We start from the raw sequence: 27150 nt of genomic DNA on the forward strand, positions 1-27150 counted from the left end.
ATATTCCAAATACTCTCACCCGCCGCGGTGGCTCAGTGGCTAACGCGTTACACTGCTGAGCACGAGGTCACGGGTTCGATTCCCGGCCGCGGCGGCCGCTTTTCTGATGGAGGCAAAAAGCAAAAACGCCCGTGTGTTCGAGATTTCGCCGCACGTTATAGATCCCCAGGTTGTCAAAAAAATCCGGAGCCCTCCACTACGGCGCGCCTAATCGCCTGCTTTGCGTCGGCGCGTTAAACCCCACAATCAATCATTCCAAACACTCTGTTCGGAGACATTTCTGCTAGCTCTGGAGCGTTTTCACAACAGCAAGAACATTTGTATGAAAGACCAAAGTAGCGCACCTGATTCCGACATTGGAAGTCCTCGAATGGGTAGTGATGGCGGTTGCAGACGCAGCGCTTGAGGTTCATGCTCTGTAGTGACACTTACCAGGCCGGCATCAGGTTTAGCAGCGTAGTTGAAAATTTCCACGATTATATGCACGGAACTCGCAAACACAGCGGATTTGGGTTGGACGGAATGCACTTCATACAACGTAAATCAAGGTTGTCAAGTACCACAATGAAAATTGTGAGGTACGAAGCTTTCATAAGTTGGTTCGAGTGTTTAACTGACGTGGGTGTAAACAAATAAATTTCATTTTAACAATTGCATGGGGGCCTGTATCGCATCAACATTGGTGGCGAAGTTGGCGCCTCACTTACAAATTAGTTTTATGACAGTTGCATGATGGTTTGTGGCAGACAACATCAAAGACTACTTAGCGCACCACTTTAAATGTAGTTTTATGTCTCTCCTGTCACACATCAATAAATACTCCAGTTAGCGTATCTCTTAAAATTTAGATTTATGACAATTGCATGGTGGCTTGCTACAGACAATAAGCGCTGCAGTTAGCGCAGGATTTCATGTTTATTTTTATACTTTTTCTTAGAACCAAGCCGGAATTTTGCGACGTATTTTTTTGCATGTTAAATGCATAATTAGAAATTTTATAGTTTGTTGCTTGCGTTATAGGTTTGTACTTAAAAACAAATTCTCGGAAACCCTTTTTGCACCAGTCCACCGTAAAACGTCCTTTACCCCACAATTATGCCTATATAGTTCATTGCGCTAATTTAAGTTTATTTGAAGTTTTTTTGAACCACAGTGCACTAAATAGTAGTTACAGACAGAGAAATCTCTTTTGACCGGGTGCTTCTTAGTATCAGCCACGAATCTTTTGGTGCCTGAATAAAAGGCTTCGGAGGATTCATTAAACGCGAGTGTTGTTTGAAACTGCGATAAACTACATTTCCAACCAAGCATTCAAGTTAAGATTTCAGCAGCGGTCATTACACAGCGTCACCAGGCCAATTATGTCTATGAAAACGAAGGCTACTCATCACCAAAACTGCGCCTTTCCAATTCACTCCTGTCCCTTGAATTTGCGTGTATGATCGTTTCACCTCATTTTTGCCGTTTTCCTCTTCCTTATTCGCGTTCTTGGATTCCACTTTGTTACTCAATTTTACCACCGGTCGTCAGTATTTTGCCGTACCCGATCGGTTCAACTCTGTTTAATGAATTTATGGTGACGTTTTTCGCACAAGTTTGTTAACACATACCCGAAACGTACTTCTCCTCCCGGCGCATTATTCTTCTCATACGCCTTTCCGTGATGGGTTCGATTGGTTTCATTGAAGATTTTACTCTCGAGTGTTGGCCTTGTAAGGAAGGACAAAAGCCAGACAATGCTTGCGTACTTTTATGTTTTCTAGCGGGAACCCAATAGTAAAACCTTTGCTTGCGCTTGCAGGCACACGTCATTTCTGCCGTAGTTTTTTTAGGTTACAAAAATTGCGTAAATCATTTATTGTCTTACTTAAAAATATTGTGCTGAACCGTAGCGTCTTTTTATGGCTTCTTGCCGGTTCTTTTTTTTTCTTCATACTAAACGTTACCCTGAGAGGCAAATGTGCTTAATAGAAGGGCAACGCAACCACGTTTTGTTTATCATTTCTGCATAATGAATACTTTTAATGAATATTTAATGAATACTTTTGGGTTAAAATTGTGCACTGACTTTATTCTGCCCCTCCCTAAGAGTCACAAGATGGACACAGCAATTATCCGAAACCATTTGTTAGGAAACATACAGATACCATTACATGTTCAGAATTCATAGCTCGTGCGGGGCGAGCTTTCAGTCGAATTTGTGAAGCGACTTTGGTGCTAGGAGGACTTTTATCAACAACGCCTAATTTCGGATCGGCTTGTTGCTGTGAAATTGAAGTGTTTTGTACTGTGCTGTCGCAACGCAGAATGGAAGCCTGGTACAACCCCACCAGCGTGCTCAGCATGCCCATAATCACAAATCTGGCACACACGGCTCTGCTGCGTATATACTCCGGGAAACCGCGCTCGTACATTTCAACCGACGTGGCCCTGTACGCTCTCCCACACGAAGATGTCGATTTCACTGTTTCCCATTCATCGAAACCGAACAAGCACTACCTTCAGGAAGAATCAGAGATGCTACAGCGGCAGTTGCTGGGGCTGGTGCGACAGACGTGGCTCTACTGGGGCTGCGTGGTAACCATCAGCGTCGGCCTCATCCTGTCCTCTTTCGTCGTCTTCCCGGCCGCAGAGGTCCACAATGGCGCCCGTAACCTTCAGCTCATGACGGGTGTTCCAGCCTGCGTGTACCTCAAGGCTCACTTCTTCTTTGACCTGGTCTTCTACTTCGTTCCAATGGCGGCCATATACGGAACCTTCATCTACCTGCAGCAGCTGTCGTCGCAGACGATAAGTAAGCTCAGCAAGGCTATTGTCAAAGGCGTTCGCTCTGTACGCGACTTGTCTGCTTATGACACGTCACATGGTAACTATGGATCTAAAGAGAAGCTTTACAATGCTGTAAGAAAGGAAAATTTGGTGGCTACGCGAAAAGAAAATCTTTTGGAACTTGAACATCCGGATAGATACCTGACATTGCCAAACAAAATTTTGGAAGTAAGCTGCCACCCAGCTATTACAACGTCTTTTAGCTACTTTTACAAAATACACCATGCTGGTAATCATACTGAAACCAAAGAACAATTTTCCTGCGCGGTGTCTGCCTTAGCGCTAGTTTCCTTTTGGCAGCCCCTGGCGAAACTACGTAGAAACATTTTAGAAGCAGGTACGGTAGAGTTATAGGAACATTAGGGATATGTTGTCTATATGGCTTCTTTACCATGAAAAAAACGCCAGGTTTAGGTACAGCAAAAAGATCGCATTCTTAATCAGTGGTTTTGCCTTCTCCCCGAATGGGTGATACTTTGAAGAAAGAATCAAGGGAGGCCGCCTTGGAGGAGTGTCACTTAGGAGCAGTGTCACTTCGTTTATGAGGCGAAGCAAGAGCTGTAACCGGCTCGTAAGAATGAGTGTTTCATCCGTAGTTTCATATCCAGCAACAGAAATGGTGGCGAATTTCTTATGAAAGTTGCGGGCAGTGCAGACGGTGGTCAGTCACGGATAGGACCTTCTCTTTCGGGGCAAAGATTTGGCGGGCCGTCTTTGCTTTTCATATAATATGTGTTTTTGCTTTGGCGCAGTCGCTCTGGTGGCTGTCATCATCTCATTCGCACCACTGGGAATACTTTTGCCTTACTGTGTCACGGATTGTATCGAATCCGACAGCACCGCGCACTCCGTAATCATGGGGATCTTTTCGATTGGAGGTGAGTGGAAAAGTATTGCTGTAACAAGCTCCGCATGATTTTTGGCATAATAGCAGTTTTGCTAAAGAGGAATCCACAATTTGCAAGAGGCAATCGGCTTGTAAAAAACATTAGTTGTTGGTGACAAGCGTAGTAGTGACACCAACCATAAATAAACGTGCCTTGGCGAAACTAACGGATACTTTTACTTCACTTTGACTTTAGAACACTGCCATGAAATGGCCTACTATAAAAATCATCTCTAGTCGACATGGGTATTTTGTGAAATAGCAAACTTTTTGTAAGGTAGGAAGCAGCAAAGTAATTCAAGTGAACGAGTTTCCTTCCTAAATCAATATTATTTCCTTTCACATGGTTCACACTTTTCGAATATTCATGCAGCTCATCAGCATTTTCCTAGTCCTTGTCTGCTCTTTTATATGCGCAATCTTTCGCACGAGGTTTTTACAGCGCTTGAGCTGCTTGCCTGCCTACTTTGAACAATTCGCAAGCTATTTATCTATCCACAGAGAAGGTTGTACATATACACAGCGAATCTTAATGGTGACGCCTACCATGCTCAACCAGCGCAATTGTAAACCGCTTTCGTTACGAACCAAGTATCTACGCCTTATGTACCCGCCTCAAAGAGGTCACGTTGTCTTACCGTCGCGCCTTTGCCCCCCCCCCCCCCCCCCTTGCAGTAGTGGCTCAGTGGCAAAGCTTTCTGCAGCTGAACGCGAGGACGCGGGTTCGATTCCCGGCCGCAGCGGCCGCGTTTCTCATGGAGGCGAAAAGCGAAAACTCTCGTGTGTTCGAGATTTCGGCGCACGTAAAGATCCCCAGATGGTCAAAGTTAACCCGGAGTACTCCACTACCACCCCACTTAGTGCCTGTGAAGCGTCGGCGCGTTAAACCCCACAGTCAATCAATCGTCTTTGCCCATTTACCCCTATCCCCCATTTTTTTCATCGGGCCTTCCCTGGTTGGTCCAGTTCTTGGTGGCGAGTTGATCTTTTTCTTCTTCTTCTTCGCTACCCGTCGTTTCTAAAAGCCTTGTCTAAAGCTGTTACGAGATTCTCCCCGTGCTTTGAGTCTCTTATCCTATGAAACAGCTGGTTACTCTAGCGAGTTCCAATTGTGGCCACAAAACATATTTTAGCTTAATTTCCCTCTTCCCAGCGCATGCTCGCTCTCCGGTCTCACCTCGTCTTTCATACGTAGAGCACTTTTTCTTGTTTCCCATGCAGCATAAGCAATCTTGTTTGATACAGAAAGGTGTTAGGTATGTGGCCACTATCGCAGAAGCTCTTATTGTCTGATCGACAGTGTTCTTGGTCTATCGGCATGTTTACCGGGAAAGGAAAGCCATTGGAGTAATTCCGTGCCGAGCAAGCACTGAAACATTCGATTCCTCGACGTTTGACAGTGCACGTCACTTTACTGACTGCTTTTTTGACGCTCGTGTTTTTGGAGTTCACTCCAATACATGCGATTCAGTTGAAATATGTTGCGTTCTCACTCGTTACATGACAGCATCAACAAACCGCATATGAGTGGATTAGGTATGAACAACACAACGCTAAATCACAAGGCCGATGGTTATCTGCCCGCCGGAAACTGCTGCGCAAGCTCGTACCACCGGTTGCTATCAAGTTGGAGTGTTCTTCAAGGGGAGATTTCCGAGCATGCGGCCCATTGTACTTCGCACGGACGGTTGGGATTATTTTGTTTTACAATACACGATGCATATGGCCACAATTGACATAAAAGACGTTACAATCCTTGCCAAGGTACGTTTTTAACATTGAAGTCATAAGACACGCATCCTTGCCTACAGAGTCACTGGAAAATGTTCATGTGGGCTCTATGGCCACTTTAAGATGTCTCTGAGGCAATTAACCATCCTGGAAAGATATTCGGATACCGAAGTAGCGCGTGAAAAACAGCAACCGGATCATGAGTGCCAAGTTTCTCGGACGCTTTGAGCACACACCTCTCTTCCCGTGAACTACCCAACAAGCGCAATGGAACATGTTGCTGCCCAGCTCTCTCTGCCTACCCAGCTTCAGCTGGTGGACAGAGCACAGGCGGCGCGGAATGCGTATGGGCTCCAGTGAAGGAGCAACCACTCCCATGGCCCACTCTTTGGGCCGTTCAAAAATCAGAATAAAAGTATTTCCTTCTCCTCTGCCGTCTGCTCCATCTCTCGCAAACTTCGTCGCCTCTGCCGGCGGTGGCAGAGACGGAGAAGTGAGATAGTCCAACACCGGGTTTGAGCTTCCTTTAATTTTATAAAAACAGAGTTCCCACTCATGTGCGACACCAATACATGTCAAACAAACACCATTCACGAATAAACCATTTATAACCCTTAGCAAAGAGTATCTCTCTGAAGTGATAAATGATGTCGTTAGGTGCATTTCACTTGCCTCTGGTTTCACAATTTGTAGAGCCACGTGTGTGAATTTAAGTGATGTCGCATGGGTAATCATTGTGAGTGTCACTTGCGGCTTTGCTTTTCAAGCACATTCACAGGGTAGATTGGTGGCATTTTTGATACCCCGCCCAATTTCTGAATGAGAAAGCTGAGCGAATATTTATACTTTTGTTAAGATACTTTCCGGCGTGTGGCTGGTGCATTCGTTTTAAAATCCAACGTTTTTATCGTCCCTCCGGCCTCGGTTTTCTGTGCCGGAAGTTGTGAAGCAGCCTATCCTGTTTTTGTTTGTTTTGTGAATGTTTCAGAGACGACACTGAAATATTTTTCACTCTTTTCTGATCACATGCAAATTTTTAAAAAACGTTTGTACCTTAGGAATTCTAGCAATTTTAAAATATACGTAGGCCAAAATTGCCCACGTATGTTTCAAAATTCCTGCAATTACTACAGCAACCTTGAAACAAACATGGTTCAAAGAGCTCTATGTAGGTACGCAACGAAGGCCAAAACATTCTCAGCGCACAAAGCACCCTGAGAATGCTGTTACATTGGTTCTGCGCCGTCTCGAAGATCCTCGACCTATCGGCGATAAAGTTTTACCAGTGGGTGCAGTGGATCAATAACGTCACCATGTGAGTCTGTTGGAGTGTGCTCCCCATGCGGTTGTTGAAGACAGTGCTGGAACGAGCGAGTACTGCTTGCGGAACTACTTTTGGTGTGCTACCATGCGTTACCCCCACTTGATTCCAAACATCAACTCCCCTTTAGCAGCGATGTAACAGCGCGTCACGTCTCGGGATAGACTCGCAAATGTTTCACTACCATGCTCGCGATGCTTTGCTTTGACTCCCAGTTACAGGACCACAGGTCTTGGCATTCTCTTTGATGATGAGCTTACGTGTTTCGTGTATGCTGCAAGTCCACAAAAATCGAGTTCCTTGGGACTTTGGTGAATCTGCAGCATATAGTGAAGTCGTCAGCGCTCAATTCCCCCAGAAAATGCACCCGCGCCCCTGTCACCCAGTTCTGAAATCTGTCATCGCAAATGAGTCCATGCGATCCCTAAAAACGTACAGAATGTTTTATTGTCAGCCATCTAGCAGTCGCCTAACTACGAATATTAACCCTATTAATTTATATTTACTGTATTTGGGAGAACGGCCTTCTGTCAAATGATGGCTCCATATTTTTGGAGCAATGTTTTATATGAGCGTATCAATCTGGGTTTTAGCTATGATCACTCATTTAGTCGGTCTTACAAATAGTCATTCGTCATACTACAAGAGGACGTCACTCTCTCCATTCTTTTATGTTTCTAACGCGTAACTTTTTTCCTAGTGCTGGTAGTGGCAGAGTGACACTTTACTCCTGTATTCTTATAATAATGTCTAGTATGTCTAATAGAATTCATTTTTCCGCCACACGTTTACTAGCTGGTTTTCTTGATTCCATCGCCGACGTGCATGCTATCTCACTGCAGCGTTTTTATAAATTTCCACCTTCGTCGGCGGATTATACACCCATCTGATTTCCTTGACAAACCCGTTTCAACGTTGTCACCATAAAGACTGTGTGCTGTTGCGTTGCTTGTAGTGTGTACATTAGCCATGTGAAATGCAGCTGAGCAGTATTTTTAGATGTTATCGCACTTGTTTTGAATTTTTTGGATGCCCTGAGCATTAATCCAAGCTAGTAAGATGGATAGTAGTTGTTTGTTGATATTTGGGATTTAAACCGATACAGCACCTATACCTTGCAGGTCCTGCCACCTTCCTTCTGTACATTCTGGTCGCCATCGCCACTGGCAGCGCCATTCCGCGGCTCACCATGCTCCTGTTTCCGCCGTTCCTGCTGGGCGCCTCAACGATTCGTGCCGTCAACCTTGAATTCGAGGCTGAAATCTGCGAAGAGATGATGGATCAGGAGGACCGTTACGGTTTCAATCCGAAATTCTGCGAGGAAATTAACCCATTTGGGTCTGGAATTATCCACTGCTGCAAAAGTAAGCCATCCAGTTATTTGTCACTGCAGACATCTTTATGGGAATCAGGGCATGTGTAAGTAACGAAGCCTAATTTTTTTATTGAATCGCTTCTTCAGCTACTTGAACGCGAAAATTTTGTTGTGTTTGGATTTACCTAGACTCAACTTGCCGACCGAAAGTTAAAAAAACTGTTGAACGCAACATTTATATCGGCAAACATTTTCCAAATTCTTCATCTTATATTGTATTTTATAGCTGTCGACATTGCTTTAAAAGAGAAAACACAGCAAATTTGAAGCAAAACACAAATACACAACTTATGCTTGCACTGCTTTTCAGTTAAAAATAAACGGGACCAAGCTTTTTCTACAGCAAACCACAGAATTGCAGAACAAGTATGGTTGAAGCGCAAACAACCTCACAACCCCCAGCAGCACCCTTACCAACCACAACAACAATAAAGCGCTCGCGCTTGAGCTTCGAGAACGTGGCTCAAGCGAAAAGCACAACAGTAACAGATGTCCGACCAGATGGCCCGCAATGCAGCTGCGCGAACAAGCGACAATAGAGTAGACTTGACCAATGTCCCATTACTTTTGTAATGGGAAGACCAACACAGGAGGGGTGGGCGCAAGAGGTGGGCGGAGGAGAGGGGAGAGGGTTATTAGCCAGAAGGCGATTGTCATTAGACGACATTTGTAGCAAGCCGAGCTGATATGCGGCCAATTTTTTTTATATACTTGCTTATATTAGCTGCAATCATGGCAGCGAGAGCATTGCAAAGGGAGCAGAAAGGATAACGGTAAAAACTAAGCAAAAATTCAGTGGCATTCCACCCTACAGGAGGATGACCGGTGGAGCAGTGTGTGGGTTGCTACAGTCCAGACGCACACCTCATCGTGAAAATGCGGTGGCACACTGTGCTGTAACATCATGACCACACGCTCAACCTGTTGAACCTGACGCACCACGCGAACAAGTCAGGTCCCCGCGGACGCAGAAGCAATTACACACCCCTAACAAGCGACTCCTTATTTGTTTATCACAAACTGTCGCTTAAACTGCGTCACTGAGCTGGAGAAGCGTTCAGCGAATTTTTGGCCACGCAGAGGTCTTGGTTTTTCCGCTACGTGTTAATCGGGGTGCCTAAGAGCATCGCTGTTACGCTTGGCGTCGCGGCCCGCTTCCCGTCGGGGGTCTCTTTCCGTCTCAATGAGCCAATTGCCGTTTCTGCTCGCAACGGCGGTCCTCGAAGGCACGCCATTCTTTCTCGCTGCGAACAACTAGCGTCCATTCAATAGCTCAACTCAAAATAAACTGCGGTAACTGCGCTAGGCGACTTATGTCACAGCACACAGCGACGCACATTGAGGAGGCACAAATGGCGAGATATCGCGGGAGGCGAACATTTGACCCGTGTTGAAGTGAGGCGGATAATACACGACTTTTCTCTGCCTAAGAAATCCTAAAATGGGGTAGCTGTACTACAACAGCTCTTGTGTAAAAACGCAGTTACAACAATGAAGGGGCGCAGTATCTGCAGCATCAGCGAACTGTTGTTATTGTTATGAAGCAGTAAAACGCAGGCGATACGAACGGGACGAGGTGAGGACAGAAGTTCAGACAGAAATGTATGCTGGAGATTGTCCTTTCTGCCGAGGATGACGATGAAGGGGTTGGTGAACAGCGCCCTATGGAACGAAGCATCTCCCAGGATACTTCGAACACACCGAAGAACAGGGCTAGGGAAAATCATCATCCGATGGGCAGATCTATGCTGGTGACATCGGATGTTCCCAGCGGTTCTTTGCAAACCAGAGGCTTAGGACACCACGTGGGCATTTGGTGAGCCTTTCAGTTACCGGGGCTAGCGCGTTCCGACACGATTCAAGCGCCTTTTAAGTCGTCGCTTCTGCAGCAAAGACACAGTGGAGCCGTGGGCAGGTGTGACATGCACAGCGTACCAAGCACCAAAGATGCTACGTAGCGGTGGGACGAAGCTGCCAGGAACGATGAAAGATGCGAGCGGGGTATCCTGAGATATTTAAAATTCGGCCTTAAGCGAGTCCGAGCAACTCGTCATCTCAAATATATCTTCATTGCCGTCGGCAAGAGATAGTCAAAAGTAAAATAGGATAAGAAAATTAAATAGGTTCTAGGCAGTGCAATAACAGAGTTTTACTTTACGAAAGGGAGAGAGAGCGGAAGAGTGAGCGTCAGACGGTCAGTGTGCTTGTCCAATTTTCCTTTAACGTTTTTGTGACGTTTTGAAAGTAGCACTCAGACGGGTGAGTGGTTTTGTGCAAACGTTCTCTGTATGAAACAATTAAGGTGTCTTGGGGTTCGGCAAGGACTGACACTGACTTTATAAGGATAATCTGACGTACACAAAGAGATCTACGAGTATGTTGTCGTGGTGCCCTTCCACGTGGAAGCAAGCACATTCATGTAGGTGGTTGCTGTAAGCCTGATTTTGATACGAATTTGGGTATGTAAATTGGAAAACGATGAAAGTGGCTGTAAAAACTTTCCATGCAGTTTGAAAGTTGTAATGATAAGCATGGTCTCACGAGCCAGGATCTGAATAGGGGAAAAACTTTTGTGGTTTTGTATCGCTTCGGCACCGTTGGTAGTTACAGCAGTACTAGAAGCGGCACCCTTGTGTAATCGTGGCGGCTGTGAACGAATGTTCTGTGGCGATGATTACCCCTTAAGTTCGTGCGTCGCCAGCTTTGCTGACGCGCCATATGTCACTACAGGAATGCCGCTTTGTGCGGAATACGCCATAGATATCCGGAATCTGCATGGGACACAAAACCTTAGACGGGTATTCACTTAGGGCAATGCGCGGGCTGCACACATACTTTTTTGGCATCCTCCCCACACGCGCCGTGAAGGGTTTTCGCGGTGTGACTTCCACCTGTGTATATAACCCAATATCCATGCTTTTCTGGCCTTCAAATAGTCTTGTGAAGTGCGTGACGGATTTTGCTGTTGAAATAGACCACAAAAAATGGGTACGTGCGCCGTCAAGTGTGCACTCTTCCTCACTCCATGTTCGCATCTCGTTACAGTGCTCTCGATTCCGAAATCAAAAAGGGAGCCGTTGATAGTGACAACGCCCTTTACAGTCGACCCCTACGGAATCATGTTTGACCTAAGCATCATGATCGTGCTGGCAGTACCGTTCTTCTGCGTTGTGTTTTTCAACCTGAACAGCGCATACGAAGGGGAACCCAAGCCGCGCGACCTCCACACGCCCGAGCTAGACGATGATGTAGCCAACGAGAAAAAGCTGGTAAACCGTCTCTGCCGCAAGAAGAAATTTCGTGACCACGTCATGGTCGTTCGGAACCTGCACAAGTTCTTCGGAGAGTTCTATGCAGTACGTGGCGTGTTCCTGGCCCTGCAGCCCGGCGAATGCTTCGGCCTGGTTGGAATCAACGGTGCAGGAAAGAGCACCACTTTCCAGATGCTGGCCGCCCTCCTTGAGATGAGTGACGGCAACGCCTACATGCAGTCCCTCGTTCTCTCGAAGCAGCCACGCGAGGTGAACCTGGGTCAATGCCTTCATATACGCTTTGAGAATTGCTGCATCGGACGTACGCATAGGAAGATAGCAAGGAGGTTGTATAAAACTTCTGGAGTGGAGGGCTCCCATAGCCGGCAACACGGGGAGGTGAAGCCGCGGAAACCGGTCGGCGGCTATATTGCCGTGAGTAGAAAGGGCGCTCAGCTGGTAGGAACGCGTAGTGTCTTGCGTGTTCCTTTGGGTTTACACGGGAAATACCGACAGCTAAGTTGGATTGTTCGATTAGGTTATTTGACGGAAGCCATTATTTCGCCTTTCGCATAAACTATTGACATGATTCGAGCAGCGAATTGGCGTTTGCATCTCTTTAAGTGGTGAAGTGGTGAAGTGGCATGCTTACAAGAAGTATTCAGAACGTTGGATTGGGAACAGGTGGGAGTAAGGGTAAATGGAGAATACCTCAGTAACCTCAGATTTGCTGATGACGTTGCCTTACTAAGTAACTCGGGGGACGAATTGCAAAGCGTGCTTTCCGCACTGGGCGAACAGAGTAGAACCGTGGGCCTGAAAATAATATGCAGAAAACTAAAGTATTGATCAATAACCTCGGGACAGCACAGCAGTTTGAGATAGATGGCGAGGCAGTGGAAATGGTAAGCGAATATATATACTTAGGCCAAGTTGTGACCCCAGATCCCAACCATGAGGCAGAGATAATTAGAAGGATCAGAATGGGGTGGGGTGCATATGGCAGACATTCTCAGATAATGAATAGCAGCCTACCATTGTCGCTGAAGAAGAAAGTGTATGACAGCTGCATCTTACCGGTACTAACCTACGGGGCAGAAACTTGGAGGCTCACTAAGAGGGTTCAACTTAAATTGAGAACGACTCAGCGGGCAATGGAGCGGAAAATGATAGGTGTTACATTAAGGGACAAGAAGAGAGCGGAGTGGGTCAGGGAGCAAACTGGTGTTAAAGACATATTAGTAGAAATTAAGAAGAAGAAATGGACGTGGGCAGGGCATGTAATGCGAAGACAAGATAACCGCTGGTCATTAAGGGTAACAGAGTGGATCCCTAGAGAAGGCAAGCGTTGCAGGGGGCGGCAGAAAGTTAGATGGGCAGATGAGATTAAGAAGTTTGCGGGGATAAATTGGTCACGGTTGGCACAGGACCGAGGTAATTGGAGAATAATGAGAGAGGCCTTTGCCCTGCAGTGGGCGTAGATAGGCTGGTGATGAAGTGGTGAAGAGCCGTGGTGAAGAGCCTAGTTCTGTGCTAGTTCTGTGCTAGAAACACCACTATTGCTTTGTTTTCAATAAAATCCGCCGCGGTGGCTCAGTGAAGTGATGTGCTGCTGAGGACAAAGACGCAGGTTCGATTTTGGGCCGCGGCGGCCGCTTGTCTGATTGAGGCGATAAGCAAAAACGCCCGTGTGTTCGAGATTTCGGCGCACGTTAAAGATGCCCGGGTGGTCAGAATTAATCCGGAGCCCTCCACTACGACGAGCCTCATCGTCTGCGCTGCGTCGGCGCATTAAAACGCCATAATCAATAAATCTTTCATAAACGTTTGTTTAGTGTCTGTAAGGTTATAGGCCGCCCCTTAAGTATTAAAATTATATGTTGCATGCCATGGCAAGAGGTGCCGCCTGAAAACGGCTACTAATTCCCGCATTCCACGCTGGAAAGTGCTGTACCCTTCTGTTCTAGCGTGATTAGTGGGCGCAATTGCTTCTTCTAGCAGCAGTCCCGGAATTCATTAATGTTAATCACGCAACTCTCACACCCAAGCAAGCTTTGCCGGAACTGTTATCGAGACGACTTGTTTTAAAACAGTGCTGCAACATGCAAGTTTTTTGGTTCATAGGACATCCCCATTGATGGCACATGCACAAGGCCAAATTAAGTAGCATGCTGAGTTACTATGCGGCCCACACTTTAGAATTATCTGTTTCCGTTCATCGCTGCCATTTCTATCTTTTCCTTGTATTTTACAAAATGTATATGTAGTACCCTTAAGCTGGTCACAGCTGTTTCTTTATTCAGGGTAAGTCTATACGATTGATGCACATTCCATGTCTCGCTCGCGCTGTTTTTTTTTCTCTTTTTCAGAAGGTTACTTAATTACATTTTCAACTTCGTTACCCACGCCCATTCGCACGCGATCAACCCGCCATTGAAAACAAAACTGTGCGCAGGAGGTTACTGTTGGCGTTCACAGCCTCGCTAACCGTGTACGTTTGCACGCGAGTAGCGCCTGCTGTTGATTAACACGGAGACGAAGAACGCAGGAGAGCATTGCATCAATGAATTGTACAAAGCTAAGCGAAATGGCCCGGATAACCTCGCCTTTACAATTAAACTTCAATTAAAACCCTGCGAGTACTCGCGTAAGGCGGGCAGAGCGCAAATCAAATATTCGACGGCACTGCCTTGGTTTATGTCGTTACTACACAGGGTGGTCAATTTTAAGTCGACAGGTTTTATTATACTTACACGCTGAAATGTCCGTAAAAATTACCTCTATAGTGACGTTAGGCACCCAGGAAAAAACAAAGGAGGTGGTAACTATTGATGTCGGTGGCCTAATTAACTAATATTCATTAATTATTTTTAATGGCTGCAGTAAACAAGCCTATTGCAAATTTAGGCGCAATCGTGTTTCTGCGCAGTATCATTTAGCAGAAATCTTCAAGCGCATCTGTACTCCGAGATATTGAACTGCGAAGTTTAATTGCCGTTCGCATGATTACGTATGCAAGGTAGTGAGGACCGGCAGAAAGCCCCACCTGCCCATCCCACACACTTTTGTCACGTGCCTGCCGTGAGTGGTTTTTAGGTTGACTTCGGGGTGGAGGCATAGACAAAAGTGATAATTGGAGCCCTTTCCGTCTTGGCTGGCGTTATCGCAATCTGCAGTACTCGGAATCGCTATCGCAACACAGAACAAAGGGGCGGAGCTCTGCGCCGGTCATCGTGGTCTAGCATTCGTAATCATGCGAAGGGCAATTCAACTTTGCAGTTCGGATGCGGTAGAAGAATTCTGCCGAATGAAACTGCGAAGAAACACGATTGCATCTAACTTTGCAATACAAACGTGCCATGCTTACTGCAGCCACTAAAAAAATTAATTAAACAATGTTAGTTAATTAAGCCACCGACATCAATAGTTAGTATTTAATTTTATGTCCCCAAGGGCGCGCAACTTCACTGTAGAGGTGGTCTTCCCGTAAAGCTACGCGCCTTATTTTAAAAAAAAACACCTGTGGACTTAATTTTGATAACCCTGTATATATCTGAGCAAACACTCTGCATATAAATTAGTGCGCCAGCAGAAATTGCGGGACACATCATGTGTGCTGCAATTTCTGCTTCCGCACTACTGACATTGTTTAATGGTATGTCACATGTTTTGTAATAGTATTAAACAAACACGTGATCTCGCGCAGTCGTGCGACTACTGACCACCGCAACTACGAGTGAAAACATTTGCATATCTGCGTGAACAAGTAACAAGTACGTAAACAGGTGGATGGATCGGCACCATACTGCACAAATAGTGGGAAAGTGTACACTTATAACGCTGTAGTACTCGTTAGACACAAAACGAACTAAGCCCAAGGTTATCCCCGGCGTCTTCTTCGCGTGATTAGCGCAGTCGAATGCGACGCACGAGCACAGCATTGCTGATTTCTACAGCGTTGTAGCGTCCGAAAAATATTCACGACAAACTAAGCCATAAATGCACGCATGCGAGCGTGTAACACCGCAAGACTTTCAGCAGGGAGCCGGCAGAACGCGACCGATGCGGTGCGGCTGCTGCGACGGAGTGAGTTTTTTGCCCAAGGCAAGATGGCGGCCGTCGGCGTCAGTTCTCGAGAGCCGTGTCCACTCCAGAAGTTCTTACAACCGCCTTGGAAGATAGTTAAAATAAAAGAATTGGATTAATATGCACTGGGAAATGTTGCATCGGACGCACCCGTACGAAGATATTCAATATAAAAGAAGTGGCTTAATTTGCACCCTGAACGTTGAATCGGACATACACGTAGAAAGACAGAATAAAATAACTGGCTTAATATGCACTGAGAAGTGTTGCATTGGACGTACGCGTAGGAAGATAGTGTAATGTAAAAGAACTTGCTTAATATACACTGAGAAGTGTTGCATCGGACGTACCCGTAGGAAGAGACATAAAATAAAAGAACTGGAATAATATGCACTCAGAAGTGTTGCATCGGACGTACCCCTAGGAAGATAGTTAAAGTAAAAGAACTGGTTTAATATGCACTGAGAAAGGATACATCGGACGTACGTGTACAAAATAGTTAAAATAAAAGCCCTGGTTTAATATGCACTGAAGAGTTTTGCCTTGGACGTGCACGCAGGAGTAAATATAAATTAAAACAACTGGCTCTACATGCACTGACAAATGTACAATCGGACGTTCGCGTAGGAAGAGAGTTAAATTGAAATAATTGGCTTAGTGTACATTGAGGAGAGTTGCATCGGACGTACACGTAGGAAGATAGTTCAAATAAAAGAACTGGCTTAATATGCACTGAGAAGTTTTGCATCGCACGTACGCGTAGGAAGATAGTTAAAGTCAAAGAACTAGATTAGTATACATTGATGAATGTTGCGTCGGACGCACACATAGGAAGATAGTTAAAATAAAGGAAGTGAGTTAATATGCAGAGAGAAGTGTGGCATCGGACGTACGCGTAGGAAGATAGTTAAAGTAAAAGAACTGGAATAATATGCAATGAGAAATGTTACAACGGACGTAACCGTAGGAAGAGACCTGAAATAAAAGAACTGGAATAATATTCACTGTGAAGGGTTGCATCGGACGTACGCGCAGGAAGGGAGTTAAAGTAAATGAACTGGCTGAATATGCACTGATAAGTGTTGTATCGGACGTTCACGTAGGAATATAGTTTAATGTAAAAGAACTGTCTTATTATGTACTGAGAAATGTTGCAACGGGCGTACGCGTAGGAAGACAGCTCAAGTAAAATAACTGCCTCAGTATACATTAAGGAATGTCTCATCGGGCGTAGACGTAGGAAGATCGTTAAAATAAAAGAACTGGCAGAGAGAAGTGTTGCATCGGACGTACGCGTAGGAAGATAGTTAAAGCAAAAGAACTGGCTTAGTATACATTGAGGAGTATTGCATCGGGTGTACACCTAGGAAGATATATAAAGTAAAATAGCTGGCTTAATATGCACTCAGAAATGTTGCATCGGACGTACGTGTACGAAGATAGTTAACAAAACAACTGGCTTAATATGCACTCTGAAGTGTTGCACTCGACGTACGCGTAGGAAGATTGTTAAAATAAAATAACTGATTGAATATGCACTAAGAATTGTTGCATCGGACGTACGTGTAGGAAGATCGTTAAAATAAAAGAACGGGCATACAAAACGATGCCATCCTGCCCTGCGAAACTGAATTTCCAGTGCAGCTGTTGTACACCGCTATATACACATGCTGTTGGGGGAGCGTATGAAGCGTTTTCAGTTGTCTCTCAGGCTTGTCGATTGTACTGCTTGTCTGGCGGCAAACGCTTGGCACTGACGCATGCCATCGGCGTATTGGGCACCGCGTGTTGGGTCCTGCCTACATGAACGCATGCGCTGTCCCTCGAATTATGTTAACCCACTCGCCTTTCGGGAGCAGCTGCAAAGATAATCTTAGCGACAACACAGGAGGGTCCCATTGTTCACGGGCGCCTTGTCGCCAATCTTGCGATTTAGATTCCTCTTTTGTGGTGTTTCTGTAGACGAACGCTTAGATGCCACGTTAGTCTGCCGCACGCGCTCCGCGTCTTGGATGAGAACTGCTCAGTACTGGCTGGGTTTTTTATTTTGTTTACGACACGAAATGTTTGAACCCACGAGACGCTAACAGCTTCGCTGTAATATGTACCGAGAAATGGTGCATCGGACGTACGCGTAGGAAGATAGTTAAAACAAAAGAAATTGGCTATTATGTTCAGAGAAAAGTTGCATCGGACGTACGCGTCGTAAGATAGTTACAATAAATGAACATGCCTAACATCCACCGAGAAGTGTTCCATTGAACGTACGAGTAGGAAGATAGTTAAAAAAACGAACTGTCTTTATTTGCAGCAAAAAACGTCTGCCTTGGTGATGCATCACATATTCTATCGTTACTGATGCCTTTTTTATGTTGGATGTTGGAATTGTAAGTTAACAGAGCCACAAGCAACCAGCCGAGAGCTTCGCCATGTTAGCTGAGTGCGCGTTTTTTGTGGCGTAATGTTCATATATTTATATACATATCACAACAGCCCGGAAGGAGCATGTAGGGGCGTGGCATTGGATAGCATTAGAGAGCACCTCTTAATAACGCTGTTGTGAACAACAAATGAACAACGAGCAGTAGGAACAAAACTTTGAAAAAGCAAAAACCTAACAACGTAGGAAATGTCAGAAACAGCAAAAATGCCACAACAAGAAAGCGAAATACTTCAACAGACTTCACAATTATTCTTTTTCTATGCAAGCCAAAGGAGTAGTTTGATAACATGACGTCTTAGATGAGTCGGTTACGTTGCGATGATAACGAATATTTTGCAGTGATGTTGAAAAGTAGCGGGGAATTTGTATACGCGTTTGTTCTGGCGACTATCACGAGAACTTTGTGCGCATGATCAAGATGAGATTAGGCGTGAGGAATGAGAGAGTGCGAAAGCGAGTAGGCACTATGATGACAGAGTGAAAGTATGATAGCCGGGAAAACGTTCAGAGCATTGCGAGAGGTGGAAGATCAGCGAATATTTTAGCGAAGGTACATTTGGATGCTGAGAGTGGGAGGGTGAAATCAACATTATAGTTTTATTTTGGACGGACTTTAGTAAGTGTGTAAAATTGGGGTTTACAGGAGTGCAGTGTTGTAGATGCATACCTTATTGAAGGACTAATAAGTGAAACACAAGAAGGAAACGGGGTTAGAGAGTTAGCTGTTCCAAACGATATTTTGGAGGCCAAGTTTTCCCACAGCTTTGCTGGTGATAAGTTTGTCCTTGCTGTTGAGAACGTTGTCCCAGAGAAAGCCGAAACACAAACCTTACTTGCAGACTCTACCATGGCTCCGAGGGAGGTTGTGAATTGTATTGAATGAGCCACGGCACTGAGCGTGATGTAGCTTATTACCTACCTTACTCGCCACGTGCTTGTTTGACACAACTTGAAGTGAAGGTTGTTAGGCTACAGTTAATAACAATTGTTTCCCGCATTTCACCTCGTCTAAAAATTGCAAAAAAAAGCTTGTTGACTTTGGCAGTCGTGATGAAAGGGCACCTAAATTCCCCATTATGATGGGCTCAGAATTATTTACAGTAGGGTCTCAACAGACGTGGAACATGCGCCATGTCACATGGGAATCCTCATACCGGCCTAATAAAGCAGACCTTAAAAGCAACAAAAACCTACAGGGCTATATAAAAGCGCATTGGGAATAATCATGCCCAGAGTAAAATCACGAATACGAGCAGTTCCTTAGGTTCTAAGGAACTGCTCTAAGGTGTTCTAAGTTCGCAATTTCATACATGTGAAATTTCTCTGCTCTCTAGAGCACCAGCGCATGGCTATCAACGTTGTCATGAACATATAACGTAGAAAACATAGAAGTCAAGGTGTTTGAATTCCGCACGTACATCATTTGCCCATAAGCAGTGCAGGCCGACTTTGCGGTGTCAATAGGATGGGCTTATTTTCTTCCGCTATCCTGTTCATGGATTCCCTTTGCTCACCCCTGCGCTTTGCAGTGGCAGGCCGTCATCGGGTACTGCCCTCAGAGCGACGCTCTCTTGGGCAAGCTGAATGCTTACGAGACGCTGCGCCTGTTCGGCCGATTACGCGGCGTGCCGGACGACGATATGGACAGCATGGTGGAGCGGCTCATCAAGTTGGTTGACTTAGAAGAGCATGCCAGCGAGCCATGCGAGCACTACAGGTACTCGACCCACCCAAGTGGCGATAATTTTGGGATGCTCCGCATGGTGTCGCAGATTCTTTTACCGTTCGGTAGAAGCCATTTTTCGATCTAGCCAGAAGTTACTCGGAAGTGCACAACTCAGGAAGACGTTTAAGGTTCCCAAGTGCAAGAAGCGTTTCTCTGGCTGCGACATTTTACTTCCATTCTCATGTCCTCTAACTGCTCGATGTAGAGGTCCACAATGGCACTATTCTTATTCTGAGATTGCAACATTTGAAAGCAAAGATTTACTGGTCTCGTTGAGCGGTTTTGACGCCGCATAGGTTTGGCCTTCATTTAACCGCAGCTGCGCCGTATCCTTGGCAACGCGCCACGTGACTCCCCTGGCCGAGCTCTGCCGACCGAGCTCGTTCGCCCACTAAATAGGGACAAAGAAGGGCCGCGTCGGCTGTACCGCCTCCGCGACCGGCTTGGCGCATGCTTTCGCCGCAGTTGTTTCGCGCCTGACCACGTGACTCAGCACTTGCATGCCAGGTTGTCCATGAATGCGGTGGAGGCCGTGCCATCTTCTCTGAGTGCAATGCGGGTGCTGTAATAGCGCCTCCTGTATTTTTACAATGCCAAACGCATCAGCCCGGACCGGCCAATCAAACTTTCTCCTTCTACTCCGGCCACTCTCCCCAATCGGGGTAGCCTTCCCAGCGCTTCAGTCGTGTGACCAGTGCAGATTGGGGCGACGCGTGGTGGAGAGCGGCAACGATGCCAAAACAATTTCCGCCGCGGCTCTGAGCTTTATAGCGCTGGCCCGAGCGCCATTACTTTGCCAATATCAAACACCGATTGCCCTGGCAACCAGGTACAAGCCACTCTCAAATTAAGTTACGGTTGCGTGACCCACTCCCATTGGGAAGCGGGCGATGTGTTTGGCATTGTAAAAATACAGGAGGGGATGGCTGGAAGCTTTGTGCCGTCATCAACAAGCGGCGTCTGACAATCCCGCCGATATCTCCCGGCTTGCCGATCTTCTCCGAAAGCTCCAGAAGTGGGACCACAACCGCATACAAAGGAGGCCACGGACAATTAGTATAATAAGGACACCTTATAATACGGTTACTAATTAAAATAAAGACTTAAACAGGCTAAGCGAGGCTCTCAATTTGCATATCTGCGGTTTTCGGGCTAAGCCTCAGTCATTGTTTTAATGAAACAATAGTAATTTGGGTCTGTAATTGTTTGCAGGAAACTTTCTAACTCCATTTTGATGAAATATTCCCCGACAGCAAGCCTGCAAATTTGGAGTACATTGAAGCCGCAGGGATACATTTCTTTCGGTTCACATTTTTTTTAATCATAGAGAAATATCCGAATTACGGTTATAACAAGCAAACACATTACCGCGGTGCTCCAATGAGCTTAGACGACACAATCAGGTGGTTCTAAATGTAGAATCACATGAACGAGTCACTGATGCCTTTATTAAAAAGCAAAAAGGGATAAAGTTGATACTGGAGTCAGTCAAGATTTTCGAATAATCGACGTTTAAACTCGTGCAGCGGTGGCCAAAAGCGCAAGCTGTCCATAGCGGTGGCCATGGTCGGCTACCCCCCGGTCGTGTTCTTGGACGAGCCGTACGCAGGTGTCGACGTGCTATCGCGGAACAAAATGCGTGAAACTATGACTGCTCTCAAGGAGTCTACCATGACCTCTATTGTGCTCACGTCCCACAAGTGAGGGCTTTTGTCTGGTTTTTATTTCTTATATTTCAAGTGCAAGCCTGCACCGATGTACCTAATGACATACATATTGGTTTACAGACCGCAACCCATCTAATGAAATCAACATACAGCCTCCTCCAATTACTAATTTGGGTTCAGCTGAACAATTATACACTTATATTTAGGGAAAGTTAGGCAATCATTTGACAGTGTATACCTTTAAGCCATGAAAGTAGAATGGTTTATAAACACGCGTGGTTTAATACAGATGCATCTACATAAATCTTATTTCATATAGGAAAGAATAGCATACGCAGCCAGAAGTCGCACAAATAAATGTCTTTTATATTTTGAGAAACCCTCAATAATTGTAAAATCAGGTTTTGGTAAGAGAATTTACTTCGAAGTTCGCTACGGCGCAGAAGAAACAAATTATTGTTTGCTACAATTCGTTTACATTGAAAACACTTGAATGAATATCCAAATTATCCTGCAGAAATTTGCTTGTCCACTTTTAATAAAAACTGCGAGTTAAAATATTCGTTATTATTTTAAATCCGAAGTTTTATAATTTCGGAAAAGAAATGGAACGTTGCCAGCAAATGTTTGATTTTTTCTTCCCATCATCGCTGAATGTAAGGCCAAATTGCCATCTCCGTCCCTACCAACCTTAAGAACAAAGAAAACATCGTGTTATTTTTAGCAGGCTGAAGGCCGCTGCTGTAGGACTTTCAACGGAGCAGTTTCAGAGAATGGGAATCTGTGTTTTGCCGTGTTTTGCGAACAAATTTCTTGGATGCGAATGGCAAGTTTCAAGGGCTATACGAAGAAAACGATAGCGGGAAAGAATTTGGCCCACTACGCTTTAAGTAATCCGCAATCTGCCTCACGTATATGTCGGCTGTCTTCTGCAACTTCGCAGCATGGCTGAATGTGAGGTGTCGTGCGACCGCATCGGCATCATGGTCAAGGGTCAGATGACCTGCCTGGGATCGTTGCAGCATTTGAAAACCAAGTTCGGCAGAGGCGTCACCATGCAATTCGTTGTGCCTCGGCGTTCGAAGGTCGATGCAGACGCCCTCAACATGGCTGTCGTTCAAGTGCTCCCAGGCGCAAAGCAACTAGACCAAAAGCACGTGAGTACCATATGAAGGGGACAACATATTGGCACCTGGTCGCTGTGTGTAAAAAGCATCCCTCTTCGTGTTACGAATCATTTCTTGCTGATTTTGTAATTGTTTTTCCCATCGCAGTTTCATTGCAGTCCCACATCGTTAATTGGGATCGAGGTAGTGATGATATGGAACGATAGATCATTGTCATTCCCACCACCAGCAGTAGCCTTTAATTAGAAAAGTTGATGCGTTCCTCTTTGGGAAAATGCTGCGTCTGGCGTCGGCGGGTTGTAAAATGGTCCGAAATATTGCCGACAGTGCAAACACAATTTGCACAAATCTTTCTGCAACCTTTAAGCTGGTGTCATGCAAAGTCTAAATGTGACTCAAGCAGCTCTGTTTTGGTTTCAATGTGTGGTTTATAAACTGCATAGAGAATTAGGAGAGACTGCACATCTTTATTGGGACATCTTGAAGATAGCGCAATTAAACACGGACACTAGCGAAAGAAAGGAGAAGCCACAGCGCTGACTCACAACTGATTTTTTATTAGATCAGACACACACCTAAATACTACAACCTAAACCCATGTGACAGGAAATTATACATACGTCACAATCCAGCGTATCATTTACAAAACATCACAGGCATGGAACAGACTGTGTGGATGAAGGCGCGTGTTATATTTACGTTACAGAGCGATTTCAAAATTCAAACTCACTCTCATGTAAATGAATCGACGGCACACTAAAGCTCCACACCCCCTTTTTCTTATATTATATGCTTCAATAATCGCTCGTGTTAACTTATAAATGTGCACAGATAATATAACCATTTCCTGGAAGGCATGCTCGCACGTGCACTTAGATACGTGTTGAGAAAAAAGGGGGGGTGTTGTTTAATTGTGCCGTCGATTCATTTACATGAGAGTGATTTTGAAATTTTAAATCGCTCTGTAACGTAAGTATAACACGTGCCTTCATCCACAACGTCTGTTTTAAGCCTGTCATGTTTTGTAAATGATACTCTCTATTGTGACGTATGTATGATGTCTGGTCACATGGGTTTAGGTCGTAGTATTTAAGTGTGTGTCTGTTCTAATAAAAAAATTTCTTGTGAGTCACCACTGTGGTTTGTCGTTTCTTTCGCTAATGTCAGTGTTTGTGTGCGCTACCTTCAAGATGTCCCATATGGATTACCAACTGCCCAATTGTCACTTCTACTACCTTATTGTTTTATCGAGAGAAGTTTTTAAATGCCTATTTTTACACCTCCTTCCGGTAAATGTATATTGCTGTGCGGATCACTGCCACGGCTGCAAGCAGTTGTTTTGGCTGCCTATGTAGGGCCGCTGGATAAAACAAGCTGAGGGAATTCAGGGAATGTCTACTGATGCGAAGGATTCTTATGTCGCTCATCTGGAGGGTGAGTTTTTTAGAGCAAAATTTGTACGTTTTTTTTTAATATTGTGCTCGACGAATTATCTCCATTTACGCTACATAACAATTACAGGAGGAACTTCAGCCAAGTCTTCATTTTTATGGAAATGCAGGGCTTTACACGGTTCGCCACTTTTCGCTATTTATTTTGTTTTCCTATTTTGTGGCCTTTCCAAATTCTCTTCTATTTATTTTCTACATTTACACTATCTTAACAATTACAGCTAAAACTTCCCCATATCTGCATTTTTTGTGAAATGTAGGGCGTTAAACGGTTCTGGCATACGGGTACTCGGCAAACAGTGCTGCGCATTAAAATTCTGATTCAGGGCACCTTCAAAAATACAAGTTTACCCTTTCAGTGGAGATAGTTGAGAAAGTTTTACTGCACAAAATTCGGTTGGCATCACTCTAGAAATTTAACTTCTGGCCTCATGAGGGCCCCACAAGGACCTGTGGCTGCATTGATGACTTGGGAATTTGCCGCCCAGTCTTAAAGCCACGAGCCACCTTGGCATGATGTCACCCGTGTCCGCGTCCTGATGATTCGCTGCAGGTGTACAGCGACGTTTGACATTTACGTTCGCGAATATTCGGCAGCAACGGCGATAAAATTCTGCTGAATTGGCATGCTTTTGCTATGCGAAATTTTTAAACACGCCTATACTAAGCCAGGAAAGGATTTAGCCACAACCTGCTGCAAATGCGTCCCAGTGTCTGTCATCGCATAAAAGATGGCACAGGCATTCCTGTCGAGAGAATAAGATTTTTTACCGTCCGTGTGCACTTATCTGAGTGCATCCATGATTCTCGAAAAAGTTGTCCTGCTTGTCATTCCTTTATTTCTTACTACGCGGTGTCTGATTGGTCGCAGTAATTTGTATTCTTATTATCTACCCTAATAAACAAAGTCTCGTTCGCTATATCACTGTGTTGTCGATGATTTAGCATAATATCCGCATACCTCTTCAACTCCTTGCCTTCATATAGTCCTTCACAGTCTAGATAACCAAACATCTGGCCTTCAATTGGTTCTACGCTTACCGCTTCGACATTGCACGATAAATCATATGCCTCCTTTGTGTCTTCATAATCAACTCACTTATCAGCCGTTTCGGAGGTTGAATTAGCTTCCGATGAAAGTCTACCCTGCTGATTTGAGACCGAATAGTGGGCAATAATCTACGACAACAAAATTGTTTTGCATCACCCGGAGCTCAGCAAGATGCGTCAAAATCTCTAAAAGCACCTTTTGTGGTTTTTGTGATCTATTACAAAATACTGCTGTGATTAAAACCAACCAACGTCATGTTATTAAAAATCAAACAGTTTATTCAAACCGAAGGTATTATTACACTTTAGTGCTTGATCAACGACGGTGCATAGTATTGTCCTAAAAGGAGACTTGAAGATAACAAATCGGTCCCAGCTTTTTATTGGCGGGTGTCACCAAAAACTATTTCGAAATCTCAAAACATGGAACATTTCATGGTGGTTCGGGAATCCTGCAAATAAAAAGGCATGGGCTCTACAAGATTTGGTTTACAGTTGTATTTGAAATACATCAGAAACATTAGCAGCACTGTATGACCACCTTACAAAAAGTCACCTTAGAATTGACCCCTTTTTATGTTGTTATGAAATTGGCTTATTTGGGAAATTTGGGCGCGTTGATGCCTGATACTGGGAAATACCGTGGCAAGAAAGACAGGGAGAAGGTGGGAGACATTCATATCTGCGCATCTTTTCTGTCATCTTCCCTTCCCGCAGACAAGTCAAGACAAGAGGTAAAAATATTTTTTAATCTCTCATCTGTTCCAGGCAGCGTTCCTCTTCCCTGCGTGAGAGCTGTTCTAGGTTCTGTTCTTCTTAACGGAAGTTTCCAAACTCTCGCTCTCCCCAGGGCCTCCGTTTCTTCTTGGAGCAACGTCCGGCCTGGAGTGAGCTGTTCCAGCAAGTGTCCGCCTTGCAAAAGACCTTCCACTTCCAACACATCATTGTGACGGACACGAACCTCGAGGAGCTCTTCCTGGGCTTCGCCCACAAGGCTCGGGAAGAAGCCAAACTGGCCATTAATGACTAATGCCGGGACTCTCGATCTGCGCACTCTGTTTGCCGCGGAACTCCTTTGCTGCGGTTGTATGTAAAAGTTGGCGTCTTCTGGATGCGAATATTATATATTGCCAGGTACAACTGTAATTGGTTTGCTGAAAGATTCTCCATTACGGTAAAAATGAGGCTAACCTGTAGGAAAATAAAATCCGTATTGAATGCGGGGTTGTCCTCTTCACACAAATGTGTTTTAATCAGTACTTCCAACAGAAACGCATATTTGAAAATGTCATCTCTATCATATTATATTCCACTACATCGGTTAAGCCCCACGCAAACCACCCATGGGGACTTCGCTGCTGTCACGAATATATATATGTATATATATATATATATATATATATATATATATATATATATATATATATATATATATATATATATATATATATATATATATATATATATATATATATATAGATATAGATATATAGATATATATATATATATATATATATAGATATATAGATATATATATAGATATATATATACATATATATATATATATATATATATATATATATATATATATATATATATATATATATATATATATATATATATATATATATATATATATATATATATATATATAGATATATATATATATATATATATATATATATATATACATATATATATATATATATATATATATATATATATATATATGTAGAGAGAGAGGGAGAGAGAGACAAAGTATGGGTTGGCAGTCACGGCCCGGAGGTTAATAAGAAGGTCCCCTTCACCCCGAGTAGTCCGAGTGGCGCTGGCTACCACCCCCAAGTGGAGGAAACAAAAATACCTTAACATAAATACCCGAGAAAATGCTGGGGAAACAGCCCCTCCGGTAGCGTAGTGGTTATCGCACCACCCAGTATTCCGGAGGTCATGGGTTGGATCCCACCCGGCAGACATTTTTGCACCACTTTCTTTGCGACTCAAAAAAGTCTTAATCTCTTTCTATGACCCACCACAACCTCCCCTTTGCTTTCCGAGGTTTTCTTCACGGCCAACCCATATTTTCTCTGTTATTTCTCGGAGCCCCCCATTTCCCATTTTCTGATTCGCTATATATATATATATATATATATATATATATATATATATATATATATATATATATATATATATATATATATATAAAA

General features: G+C 44.4%; 1 protein-coding gene across 1 annotated transcript; it reads left to right on the top strand.

The window, feature by feature from the left end:
- The first annotated feature begins 2367 nt into the window (after positions 1 to 2367).
- LOC144180637 (ATP-binding cassette sub-family A member 7-like) lies at positions 2368 to 26122 on the top strand. The gene is made up of 8 exons (XM_077708949.1): positions 2368 to 2794; positions 3582 to 3707; positions 7889 to 8131; positions 11188 to 11663; positions 19452 to 19639; positions 21175 to 21348; positions 22259 to 22472; positions 25794 to 26122. Exons 1-8 carry the CDS (start codon positions 2518 to 2520, stop codon positions 25971 to 25973), a joined length of 1878 nt encoding a protein of 625 aa, XP_077565075.1. The 5' UTR covers positions 2368 to 2517; the 3' UTR covers positions 25974 to 26122.
- Positions 26123 to 27150: the final 1028 nt, after the last annotated feature.

Source organism: Haemaphysalis longicornis, unplaced genomic scaffold (genome assembly GCF_048455015.1).
Source record: "Haemaphysalis longicornis isolate Haplotype H1 unplaced genomic scaffold, Haemaphysalis longicornis Haplotype H1 scaffold_4, whole genome shotgun sequence".
Classification (NCBI taxonomy): Eukaryota; Metazoa; Arthropoda; class Arachnida; order Ixodida; family Ixodidae; genus Haemaphysalis; species Haemaphysalis longicornis.

Bases quoted from the DNA above. Each gene is read 5' to 3' on its own strand.
- LOC144180637 (XM_077708949.1), top strand. From the start codon at position 2,518: ATGCTACAGCGGCAGTTGCTGGGGCTGGTGCGACAGACGTGGCTCTAC. The intron at 3,708-7,888 runs GTGAGTGGAAAA...TATACCTTGCAG, and splicing joins GGGGATCTTTTCGATTGGAG to GTCCTGCCACCTTCCTTCTG. The intron at 21,349-22,258 runs GTGAGGGCTTTT...GCAACTTCGCAG, and splicing joins ATTGTGCTCACGTCCCACAA to CATGGCTGAATGTGAGGTGT.